Below are 13491 nucleotides of genomic sequence, written 5' to 3' on the forward strand. Positions count from 1 at the left end.
CTGACAGTATATACCATGATAAAAGCAGAAAAACAGCATTAAACGCTTATAATTGCAATTCTGTATAATTCTATTAATTCCTATATTTTTAATTTGCTTGTTAAAGTATTTCGTACTAGTTTTAAAGCTTTATTTCGAAGCAACGGATGTTTTGTTCTGTTGGGCATACAATTTACTCCGAGGTTTGATGGTTTCATAGATGGATTCGCAGGGGCTCATATCTCACTTGATTCACTATCCCATCTTTATTAAATTTCTGCCCGTTTTCCAACGTTACCGCTGGACATGCCCACGAACGCGCCCGATTACCATGCCTGTGCAATGGACTGAATGAAATACCGCCGCATCATTGGCCAATCTAAAATGACATAGTGGGCATACAAATAACCTCAAATTCGAGGCAGGCCTAAAAAAGTAGAATCTCTGCGCAAAAGATCAGTGCTAAAATTTAATGTACAAGGCCCCCTGTGGACGAAGTTAAAGTAAATTTGGGCGATTCATTATTGTTTAGATTCGTAAGTAACCAATTTTCACTTCTTTAAGCCTACTTTCGTGTTCACTCACAGGCTAGGCTACCTACTGGGGTTCCATATCAATGAAATTAAGATTATCGGTAAATGGCTATACGAATGGGGGTCCAATAGTCATCCAAAGTAAGACATCGACACTGACAGTTATGATGGAGAAGGCGAGACACCTACCTCCCACTCCCACATCGTGACTATCAGGGTCAGCGTCATATGTTGCAGGATTCGAAGTCCAAAGGATATATTGGTAGTCTTTAGACCCCATGCCCTACCTTTATCCATTTACCAATAGTTTTAATTTCATTTGTGACGAGCCTGGGTAAAAGGGTTGTCGACCCGATCTTTTTCTCGGTAGATTTTGTATTTTCGTCATAAAATTAGAGGTTAGTTTAAGAAATCTTAATCGGGATTTAAATCGCTTTGGTTTCTTGTCATCTTTCTTCTTTTTGATTTAAATTGATCGTCATCCTGCTGTTCGAACAGTAGCACATCAGTGCTGAGAGAATAGTCATGATATGCTAAATTCTAATCAATCGTTATTGTTAGTGGTTTGAAAGTGTACTTTAAAAATGTACAAATATGTACATAGTCTCAAAACATAAATTAAATGGCTATAAAATAACATCCTGCATTAATTAAAATCCATGCAATGAACATCAAATGAATGGACATTAATTGATTGTTACACTACAGTGTTAGCACGATTGTAAATATAAATCCCTCCATAGGTAATCTAATTTATGAACTCAGAAACTGAAATTAATATGCCTTGTTTCTGGTACCGGGTTATACCGATGTTCTGATCAAAACCCTGTAATATATGAAGAAAAAGAAATTACGTTATTCAGTGAGTATTTATCCCTCTTGCTTAAGAAGGAGAAGTGCAAAGTACTTAGTATAAAATCTTTGTTGATCAGAGGTCATAACAATGAATACAAAGATAATGTCAAAATAGCACAAACAGTTTCATGCCTAATGAATTTATAAGACAATGTCGTATGTTTGGTTGTCTTCCCTCAAAAGTTATCAATATTTGTTGTTGTTGTTGTTGTTGTTGTTGTTGTTGTTGTAGGGTGGAGGAAGAACCCTGGAAAAGCCCGGAAAGAACCACCGACCCACGAGAAGCTACTGGCAGGCTTTCTCAGGTACCATCGTTAGCCGAGCCTGAGATTCGAACTCACGCAGACAGGTGAGATGGCAGTGATCCGTAACGGTGAGCGCTTTAACCACTCGGCCACTCGGGGCTCCTCTATAGTTTGTAATATCATTTACAAATGGCAGACGATACTTAAAGTCATTCCAAAATTCATCTGTTCAAGATCTCATATCTTTTAATCTCTTCAGATTTTTGTTACGTTATAGCCAGCACCACTTTTGTCATGGAATGCTTTTAGAACAGATCCATTGGATTTGGCCTCCTACTTTAATTGTAGTTTATGCAATGATCCCAAGGATTCCGTCTCTCAATATCTGACCATTCTTGATTTGCTTTTACTTTAAATGTTTCATGATGATTAACATCCTTTAAATTGTGCACTGAAATGTGTATTTTGACTTGTGTTATACTAATAATAATAATAATAATAATAATAATGGCATTTATTGATATTATCGTGTTTTAAATATACACTGTCTTGTTGTTTCTGGATACTTAGATACATTTCTCTCATTATCACGCAAAATTAAAGTGCACGAAGAAAGGTATGCATCTTTCCTGATTCCAGTATTAAATAGAAGTGCATTTTGATCAGGTCATGTTTTTCTTCTTCTTCAAACTGCCTCTTTTCAACTTTTACCATATGGTTATGGGAAAGAGATCACGATTGTTTCCATGTAATCTCCCAAGGATTCAGTCTTTAGGATTGGGAGACATTTAGGTATCGGACCAAAATTATTTTACAGCCAGAGAACCAGTCTAGAGACGGGGGAATAAAAACTCGCACACTAAATATATCGAGATGTATCCTTTGGCTTGTAAAAGGATTTCTTTTTCATTTTGACATTTCGTAAACTTCAGTCTATGTACTATAGTTCACAAAAAAGATACAGTTTTTTTAAAAAATATCCATTACTTAATTTCATTGTGACAAAATATCATCATCACCAATACCATCGTCATCATCATCACCATCGCCATCGTCATCATCATCATCATAGCCGTCTTCATCTTCGTCGTCGTCGTCATCGTTGTCGTCGTCATCATCATCATCATCATCATCATCATCATCATCATCATCAATCTATTAACCCAAGAGGTCGTTGGGGCACCACAGTTGACTTTACATCCAATTCTCTCCATCTTTCCCTGTTCTCTACTGCCCTTAATGAATCTCCAAATCCCATGCCTGTCCACTCCTTAATATTGTCTTCCCATCTCTTTTTCTGTCTGCATCTTCTTCTGCGCCCTTGCACTGTGCCTTGCAAGATTGTTTTTACCAGTCCAGATGATCTTGAGACATGACCGTACCACTTCAGTTTACGCTTCTTTTTTACAGTGGTCAAGAGGACTTCATAGAACCCGATGGCTCGTTGGATCCTGTTGTGGACTTCTTAGTTGGTTACATGGTCATTGTATGACATGCCCTTGATCTTGCGGTAGGATCTCATTTCGAAGGTTTGAATCCTTCTTTGTAGATCCGATGGGAGTAACCATGTTTCACAAGCATACAGAAAGATGGATATGACAATTGAGCGCATCAGCCTTATTTTGGAACCAAAAGCAATGTTGGTATCTTTCCATATTTGTCTCAACCTCGTTATTGCTGCTGTTGTCTGGGCAATCCTGCAAAGTAGTTCCGGTTTGGAACCCTCATATGTGATAACTGAGCCCAAGTATTTGAAGCTTGTGACTCTTTCCGGCTTCTGTCCACTGATCTTTATTTCTTCACTGATGCCGTTAGTGTTGTTTGTGATCACTTTGTTTTTTTTTCGGTGCTAATCTCCATACCTTATGCTGCAGAGGTTGTGTCGAGGCGCTCAACCAAGTCAGTCAGTTCTTTTACATCTCCAGCTAAACCATCAATATTATCTGCGAAGCGAAGGTTGGTGATTTGTTATTTAAATTCATACTGACAAAATAGAATATCCACACTTATTTCTAGGCTAGTTTATTAAGTGCCACAAGGGAGTCCCTGTTTATCAGCACAAAACATCTGTTTTGTTTTCATAGTCTGAACGAAACTTCACCCACTCAAATGTATGAAAGCATGTGTGATTTGTATGCCAGTTTAATGAAGTAATTAGTTGTATTTTTAATATATTTTCAGTACGTTTTATGTGGAAATGAATAGTAGTCCAATTCCTCTCAGGCAAATGTTGATCATACCATTCCCCTTCAAATAAATTGTAATGGTTTTGACCGTATGGTACCTTTTTTCTTGAAAGCTTGTAATACAACACCAGACATCATTGACCCTTTATTTATGATATACACCTTATGAAGTAAACTGAATTAAAAGTATGACAGAGTCAGGTCTTTTATGCTTGCTATGCACATTTATTCAAGATGCCAAATAAAAATAAAATAGACAGCAATATATTGAGTAATCAACCATCATCTAGATTCATGGGAACACATAATGGTGGTGATATGAACTTTGACTTGAGGATTGATATTCGTGTATTAGTGTTGTGAGCTCTATTTTTATACTTGCTTGCAGTCAGCTAGTACTAATATTATACCCCTACTTCGTGGAGGGGGTAATAACAAGAGACTATGAATATCAACGGAGTAGCCTAGTGTGATTCTTTTTCAGTCTACTATAACAAAAATTTAACATGTTCCTTACATATGCTGAAATAAATTAAATATTTCTTGTACTGAATACCAGAATTTTTGCATATGATTGTACAAATGCGTTTTAAATATTGTTTACCTTATTTATCCGATATTTTTTGTTATTTGGATCGTCCGACATATTAATTCGTACCATAACTAATTCCGTGTACATGTGGAAAAAAGGAAGAGCAAAACACAGCTCAGGGGAGACAACTAACTCATGACTGTTCCCAATGCTGAAATGAATTGTATTCCTTGACTAATATATACGGCTCAATTTTTATTATCGTTAACTGCACTATTACAAATAATTTTTAAAAAAAGCTGTGGTCTGCAATATTATCACGAGATACATCATACAGCAAAAAGACTGGCTCCAACAGTCGTTTCTTACCACGTTCAGGACGGCTTATCAGGCCCGCGGGGACTGTAAGAAATGTTAAAGATAATGTGAACTGCAACAGATGCATTAGATAACGAAATTTTCGTTATTTGTTTGAAAGTTATTAGAGAATTTCAAAGTATGAAAATGTATTGTATCACAATCTGTAGTTGTTCAGGTACTTGTCTTGGGTGCACTTTAAAGGGGTTTTATTCCAGCAAAAACGTTGATTGCAGTATATAACTAATTCATAATTTCATCTAGATTTAATTGTCATATATAATCAGAACGTGGAAAACTATATTTATCATGAATTGTTTTGAATAAGGTTCTCATGAACGGGACAGGTAAACATATTAACGGATATGAAGAAAGGAAGAAAAATGGATAGATAAACATATAGACATCAAGGTATAAATTATTTAAGCATCAATACGGCAGAGGTTTTTATCAACCAAATTTTGCTAAGTTTTTAATTTCCCCAAAATTAACTTTGCATGCATAAGTAACCAACTAGCTATGTAATAATTGGTTGAATTATTGTAAGTATCTTTTATAGTTACCGAAATTTCTTACTTTGAGATTAATTTTCGACAAACAGTATTATAGTTAATGCCAGCTTAGTAACATTATAATGACAAATCCCTCTTACACTTTCCTGTCGTTCCCTATATATGATATTTGGAGTGGTTGCTTTTAATGCAATGCTTGTTGTCCCGATTTAATATAACTCACATTTGCCATAATGAAACGGCAGTGCAACATAACATGTATCGCTGTTTTGAATGTACACTTTTAAATTAATAATAAATGCCTATACATGGTGACTCTAACGTCTCGCATATTTCGAAAGCAAAGTGAAAGTACGTTTTGGAGAAGGGGAGGGGGACAGGGAGGGAGATATATAAGAGATATTGCACATCGTTCTTTACATATGATGCAATTACAAAGCCGTTACGTTTACAGAAAAAAGCCCGACCTACAATTCGATTTTGTTCAACAGCTATTCCAGGAAAATATGCCCCCCCACCAACAAAAAATGGATATGAGGACCGATAAAACCATTCAGTGGTTCGAGTCCTCTGCTACGAATAATAATACAAAACGCTCAGTCGTCATACAGTCGATGGCATAATGCAGTAGGACCAATTAGGTTTTACCTTCATCTGCCGCTGTATGTCATATTTGCAACGGTTTTGCTGGGAAAGAATAAATACAAGGTTTCGGAAGACTATTGACTGGAGGGTTGATTCAGGAGGCTTGCGAATTCTATACGAAACAAGGCTTTTATATTTACTGTAAGTATTTATATTTCACACTTTTCTTAAAAACGACGTCATGTTTTGTCTTTCTCGTTTAGTCAATAAAATTATAATATGGAGACAAACACTGATGCATATACTTATATATTTGTAAACGATATATATGTATACAGCATATCAATACTTTTATTAAAATTGTATACAGTTTTATACAGTACCTTAGTATTAAGGCAATTGGGATACAAAGTATCTAACCTAAGAATCCGGTAACTTTCTTTAATCAGTCTGTTATCTCTCCATGCACAATATCGACTGGCATGAACAAAACTTCACGTAAAGAGTTATTATTTGTTTTAAAATGTATTGAGCAAAATTGAGATTCCATATAATTTTTTATATGAAAACAATGAATATTCGTTCTCTTAGAAACTTGTTGAAGTGTTTGTCAAATATACTGCATATTACATTATTTACAGGTTATCAAATAAATGATATTAGTTGATATGCAGTCAGTGTTATGTCGTAAAGAAACACTTCTTTTAAATTGGAACCACTAAAACAGGTACTTTCTCTAAAATTTGTACATTTAGAGTAGAGACGTTTGTTATATTTAGATGATGAAAGACATATTTTTATATTTTCTATCGGTTTAGTTCTGATACAAAATCTTTTTTCTTAGGTCTTCTAAAAGCAAGAATTGGCTTGCTTTGTAAAGTGTTTTTACGCTGTTTGTATTTGATAAACGGAAGAACCTCCGATATTTATTAATTGCAAGGCCTATATTAAGTAATGAAGGATTATATTATGTATGTTTATTCGCCATAAATTTACCCGCATGCTTTCTACAGCTTGACTTTATCTAATACTGTTGTTTGATTAAAGGAAGTAATTTGAAGTTTTAGAAACTCTTTCCTTATTAACAGTGTCCATATAAACTTTAAAGTGCTTGTGGAAATTTCTTATTGTCTCTTTATTCCTTTAGAATTAATTTCAGTTACATATATATTTGTTCACGTTTGTTATATATACATTAGTTTGGAAAAGTCTTCTCATACTTTTAATAGCAATGCTGATTTGGCAAAACGCAGAAAAGAAAGATTGTACAATCATTTTAGTACCTTTTCAAATTTCGTTTCAGATTATGGCAGGACAAAAGCTTGCTGAGTTACCAGCTCTGGGACTTCCTTTCGAGCTTGGTACATTATATAATGCAAACACGAACCAAATAGTTCCAGGAATTTCACTACTGGAATATGAAGACAGAAAAGCAAATGTATGCGTGTGCGACAACCCCACACGCAAAACATATGTGACTACAAACGATTCTTTGGAATCAAAGCTGGATTCTCTCGACATTAGAGGCAATTTGATAATCACCGTTTTAGCGAACAAAGTGGACGTCAAAGGCTCTGGTGCATTTCTTAAGGAAAGGAAAACTTCAAAGGCACAAGCGAGGCTAGTACTTGTGACAAGAGGTACAACAAAGGACAAATTCGTATCCATGAATCACTTTTCGAAAGAGAAAGTTATGCGCTATAATGAATTTATCAGAAACAGTGGAGCTACACATGTTGTTGTTCGAATGACATATGGGTATGAGTTCTTCTTGATGCTGGAGACAACATGTGAGAATGAAGAAGAGAAGTTGAAAGTTGAAGAAAAACTGGAACTGAAAGTTGCGGCTCCCTTGCAAGGAGAGGTCAAAGGATGGTATGAAACAAAGGAGGAAAAGAAATTGAACAAGTTGACGGTTAGAACTATCGGGAATGTAGAGATTCCGTCAAACCCGACTTCCTTCGAAGAAGCCATAGGGATTTATAAAAGAATTCCCGAGTTCGTGAAAGATATCGAATGCCCAATGATAGTTCATCTTCTTCCTCTAGCCTCTATATGTCCATCCCTACCTAAAGTATGCAGTCCGATTAAGGGAAACGTATTGAATTCTGTTACAGCAATATTTGAAGATATCAGTAACTCAGAAGTGGCACTCAGTGGAATACAGACCTCTGATATCGCTACTATAGAACCGCGAATACGAAGAAAAGCTAAAAGATTGTCCACCTTGCTGAAGATGCACAAAATCTGGATGCAGATGAAGTTGCATGATATAATAAGCGATTATAAGATGGAGAATGATTTATCGGGATCCATACAAATAGAGAAAGTTCTGAAGAAGCACGACATGTCGCCATATTCAACTGAAATTCTCGGTAAGTATGTATCAAAAATGGAGAAAGAAGTATGTTTCATGAGAAACCTGGTGAGAATGTTTACATTCAGCAATGACGATGGATGCAGTGGTGACGGCAATATTAATGTTGATATTCTCTCAGACGAAACCAATTGTCTAATCCCTTTTGAAAGATGTAAAGTCTTTGTGTTAGAGATACCCATTGTTAGAGTAGAGGATACCCTATTAAAAGAAATGCAAAAGTACGATCCGGACACTGACGGCTCGTTACCTCGACGGTTTGAATCATTTACATTGCCATTCGAGGATGAGAAAATGCAAAGAAAGATTTTGAAATGTGCCAAGGATTTTGTAACATTAGCATATGCAAATGATGAAAATTGTCCTGCGAAGTTTAGATGTGTCTTTAAGGGATACGGAATAAATGCAGAACCAACAATCAATGTGTACAACGCATCAACAGGTGACATTGAACCATATTACCACAAAAGTCCAGAGCCTAGGACATCAACAGGTGACATTGAACCATATTACCACAAAAGTCCAGAGCCTAGGGCATCAACAGGTGACATTGAACCATATTACCACAAAAGTCCAGAGTCTAGGACATCAACAGGTGACATTGAACCATATTACCACAAAAGTCCAGAGCCTAGGAGTGTGTCTCTGGGCTTTGGAAACGAAGGAGAACCAAACGTCAGTGCTTACAAAGCCACACCAGCTGACTTATATAAGAGGCGTAGCCATATGGCATCACAGAACGTCCGTTCATTGATGTCACGTTTTGAAAGAAAAAGTTGAGTACCATTATGAACTGATAACAAACGAGTGGGAATACATGTCTTGTTGTTCGAACAACGTACTGTTATCAGTTTTGCTTGATAATGGAGATAACATATGAAACTAAAGAATAGAAGATTAAGGTTGAGGAAAAATTTGAACTGAAAGTTGTGGTTTCTTTGCAAGGAGAAGTCGAAGTACTTTATTAAATAATGGAAGAAATGATACCAAATAAGTTAAAGGTTCAAGTTTTCGGGAATGTACATGTCTCATCAGATCTAATTTGCTTTGAGGAAGTCATGTGTATTCTTACAGGAATTCTAGAACTGGTGACGGTCAATGAAAGCCAAGACTGGTTGCAGACGAAGCTGCATACTATATATGGTGATCTAGTGATGGAGAAAGATTCCTCAGAATTCGACGTTGTAAAAGACTTCTTGAGCTGGTGATAGGCAATGAATTCCCAATGACAGTTAATATCCTTCCACTGACCTCTCTATGTTCATCTCCACCTTATGCAAAAAGTCGGATTGAGAAAAATGGAAAAACGAGGATAAGACGAACAGCTAATACTAATAACTATGCTGCAGATGACGCTGAATAATATAATGAACGATCCTAAGACAGAGAAAGATTCCTTGTCCGAATAAATACAAAAAGCTCTGAAGAATCATGTACAGTCTTCATGCTAGTGATTCCTAACACTGTTTTAGAAATGATCTAAGATAGGAAGTGCAGAAAGTACAAGCCAGATAATGCCATTGGATGGGCACCTTGCAAAAAAAAAAAAAATAATAAAAAAAGTTAAGAAAAAAAGTAAAGCTAAATCAAAATAAAAAATGTAACTATGAAGTTAATTACAACGAATTTTACCTGCACGAATTGATATGACGTAATCACTTGGCTGGTAAAAGTATTGCTTGGTGACATGTTCATTTTCTGTGTTTTAGTTCGTTTATTTGGATGTTACATGAATTTATACAAAACTCAAACAAGAATTAGGTTTCTAGTAGCCAACAGTAAAGTAACTGAATAGATTACTGAGTGTACATTGATACAATCTTTGCATTTTGATACTAAACGGATATAAACATACACTCATCATCATCCACAATATGAAAGTCAAACTAGTTTTTCTAATAATGTCAGGGGAACAAGTTCTTCGACATCTAAGTCATCACGCCAAAATATGGGCTGTGCCAGTCATGAATACAAAACAAACCACCTCTGAAATAACGACAGAAGCTCGCTTTTAGATCGATGGTTTGTAAATAATGTCAAATCTTAGTATAAATGTAGCATTTATGTTATAAGACAAGTTGTGTTAAGTTGCTTCTATAATTAAAATGACTTTCCACGTGCAAAAGCGATTGTTTCTTGGTTTCGACCTATCTCTAATATTCTTATCTTCTTTACGGTAACACCTTGCTACACTACACTGGCGAGGCATTGTGTAGATTGCGCTTTGTAAACACGTTATCAAATTAATCACTTGCAAAACCGTGCTGCTTATATTATGTTTTCGTGTAATTTCTCTTTTTCCATTTGGTTTGATGGTAAACAGATTAACATATCATGCATTTTAAATTCCTTCATATTCGAATGCACCACATATTTTGTATTTATCGTACTCGAAAATCATTTTACCTGAAGAAAACCTCTCAAATTTATGTATCATGCTTTCTCAATTTATTTTAATGCCAGAATGTCTACCACTTTTTCCAAAAAAGCTGACCGAGCCATCACTTTCTCTCCGTTTTGCGAGTAAATGTTTTGTATCATTCATACGTATTGTCTTTTTATCTTATCAAGACTTAAATATTTCATCTTATTTGTAATACATTGACGAGTTTTATTCATCAAATATTCTCTCCAACCCTTTCTCTTGAAGTCTTCCAGTCTGCAAACGACTTGATTGCATGATGTGAAATATTTCCTCATAAAGATTAGGAATGGAGACTTTTCCTAAAATTATTTTGATTTTCAATATTCCAAAACAATTTTAAATATGGTTTTTCCAGAAGTATTAGTTATTAAATATCCAAATAGGCTGTTCAAACCTTCATATCTGTTTTCTTTATGCGTGCAGCAATCTCAGTCATACATATTGATGTATGGCTGATATTTATTGCATCGCTCAATAGCTTTGGCATGCCATCATCCCTATTTATACTTTCGAGTAAAATATATCCACTCTCTGTTCTTTAGAGTTTTGTTCAACCTTTCCATTGCAGGTGCTTTATTGTTTTAGAAAGCTGAAAAGTATTAAATGCTTTTGTTTTCTAGAAAATCATTAACATTATTATCGTAAATTTCTTTTCACTTATTAAATTGCACATTGTCAGGTTTTCGCATTTAAAGATTTGTGAGATTATTTAATGCAGTTAGCTTTGATAATACTTATATTCCATGCAAATTTGTAAACAAATAGGCAGAATCTCAAGATACCGACATTGTTTTGTTCACATTAAACTTTTGAAGCATTGAAATCGTCTCTTTGTAAACTGCTAAGTTGTTACAATTTGGCTCTGTGCTACTATTTGTGCTGTATAAAAAGTATGGTTAGAGATGTTAAGAAAAAATGAAGCTATCAAAATGTGTCATAACTTATAAAAAGACACAAAATAAACAAACTTTTACGCCATGATTTAGAGATAAGATCAGAACAAGATCAGATCAGACTTACATGACGGTTCTTCCACAGATAGGGCACTCGTAAAATGCATTCGGTTCGATATGTATGAATGCACAATATGGAATTGTGAAAATAATCAGAGTATATTATATTTGCTTTTACTATTGGTTGTTGTTGTTGATCTAGTGTTTAACGCCAATTTCAGCACAAGATAGGCTATACATGGCGGCCAGTATAACTGGTGGAGGAAGAACCCTGGACAACCCAGGGAAGAACCACCGACCCACGAGATGCTACTGGCAGGCTTTCCCACGTACCCACGCTAGCCGAGCCTTGGACTCGAACCCACGCAGACAGAGGTGAGATGCCAGTGATCCGGAACGGTGAGCGCTTTAGACCACTCGGCCACTCGGGGTCCCGCATTTACTAATGGTATATGAAATTGTGATCCGCCCATGGCGCAATAATACCCATGCATAAAGATTGCTGGAACTGTGTGCTGTTGGGTCTATTCCTATAGATTAATGATGACCTTTCACTCATTATTCATTAGTGACGTATGAAAATATAAAATGTAATAATAATACCCGTCTTCTAAAGGAATTTTACGTGGTACACAATTTAATCGCAATTCTATCTTTTTCAGTTTCGCCTCCCCTTTCATGCACAAGGGACAAAATATGCAGAAATAAGGAATGAGAGTGTGTGATTTGGATTTGTAATGTAGCTTAAACAATTTTTCAGTCATATTGCTATGATACCTGCAGTGTGGCAGTTCATAATGATGTCTAGCTCTGGGGCGTCATGCCTCAGACACGTACCATGATGCCCCACCCGGTCTCATTATCTTGACATCAGCCCGACCAGTCTTAACACTAACCTCTTAATGCTGAACGCCTAGCGATGCAGCTGTTAGTACCATTTTTGTAAGTCTTTGATATGAATCAACCGGGGTTCGAACCCACGACCTCCGGCTTCCGAGGCGGAGCTCTAATCACTAGGCCACCAGAGAGAATGAGAGAGAGAGAGAGAGAATGAGAGAAAATGAGAGAAACGGAAATTTGGCTGGATAAAACACGTTGAAACTGAAATTGCACGAGTATTAAAATCAATTCCCCGCTAAAACAAAAGCTTCTGGCATTCCTACTCTAGTTCCTGAGACGGACAATACCTCGAGCAGTACGAGTTGTGAATATGTAGAGCACTTGTCTTTCACGCAAGTGAAACACCAGGGATTAAATATAATTTGGAAAAAATGTACCCTTCGAGTCTTGTAAGGTATTATTTATATTTTTCTGTGCTAAAATTATAAATTTCGGTGGGTGGGTTGTATACTGTGTATTGTATTTGTGACGGGTATATTCTGTATAGTATTTGTCCTGTATTCTAAGTATGCGTTTTGTATTGTTTTAGGTTTATTTCGTGCCATTTCATCTCGTTATAAATCCAACAATCGACAAGCGAGTGTTACCATTTCAACCCGAAATTTAAAAAAACTCACATCTGACGCCCACCGTGGGCCGTGGGATGGAGAGAAGATCGTATTTGACTGGTAAATCTGACCGAAGGGCCGAAACCATGGGATCCCGAAAAGGAGTGGGAAGTGGTAGCATATACTGGAGGACGCTAAGGTGGCAGGGTACAGTTTCGTAAATTGGCCCCTGGCAAATTTCTTAACTTAAGGCTATGGTGTGACTTTGAGCTATTATTGTTTACTATTTAAAGATCTGGATATATTTGTGAGTTGGGTGTTTCGGGCTTTTGTTCTTGAAATTGATGGCTGGCATGTACACCTTTCATAGTTACTCTGAAGTATGTTGATAGTGAAATACCAATAGTCGGCTGTGAAGAAGAGCTAGCCACCCATAGCAGTAAACACATGGGTTTGGGGCAAGCAGAATATCTCAGATGGCTTGGATGACAACTATTTTCACTT

General features: G+C 36.2%; 1 protein-coding gene across 1 annotated transcript; it reads left to right on the forward strand.

The window, feature by feature from the left end:
* The first annotated feature begins 5770 nt into the window (after positions 1–5770).
* Positions 5771–11409, forward strand: LOC149794982 (verrucotoxin subunit beta-like). The gene is made up of 2 exons (XM_089964640.1): positions 5771–5985; positions 7088–11409. The coding sequence occupies exon 2, from the start codon at positions 7091–7093 to the stop codon at positions 8939–8941; it is 1851 nt and encodes a 616-aa protein (XP_089820766.1). The 5' UTR covers positions 5771–5985; positions 7088–7090; the 3' UTR covers positions 8942–11409.
* The last annotated feature ends 2082 nt before the right edge of the window (positions 11410–13491 follow it).

This window comes from Sinohyriopsis cumingii, chromosome 7, assembly GCF_028554795.1.
Source record: "Sinohyriopsis cumingii isolate HCF-2022 chromosome 7, ASM2855479v2, whole genome shotgun sequence".
Lineage (NCBI taxonomy): Eukaryota > Metazoa > Mollusca > Bivalvia > Unionida > Unionidae > Sinohyriopsis > Sinohyriopsis cumingii.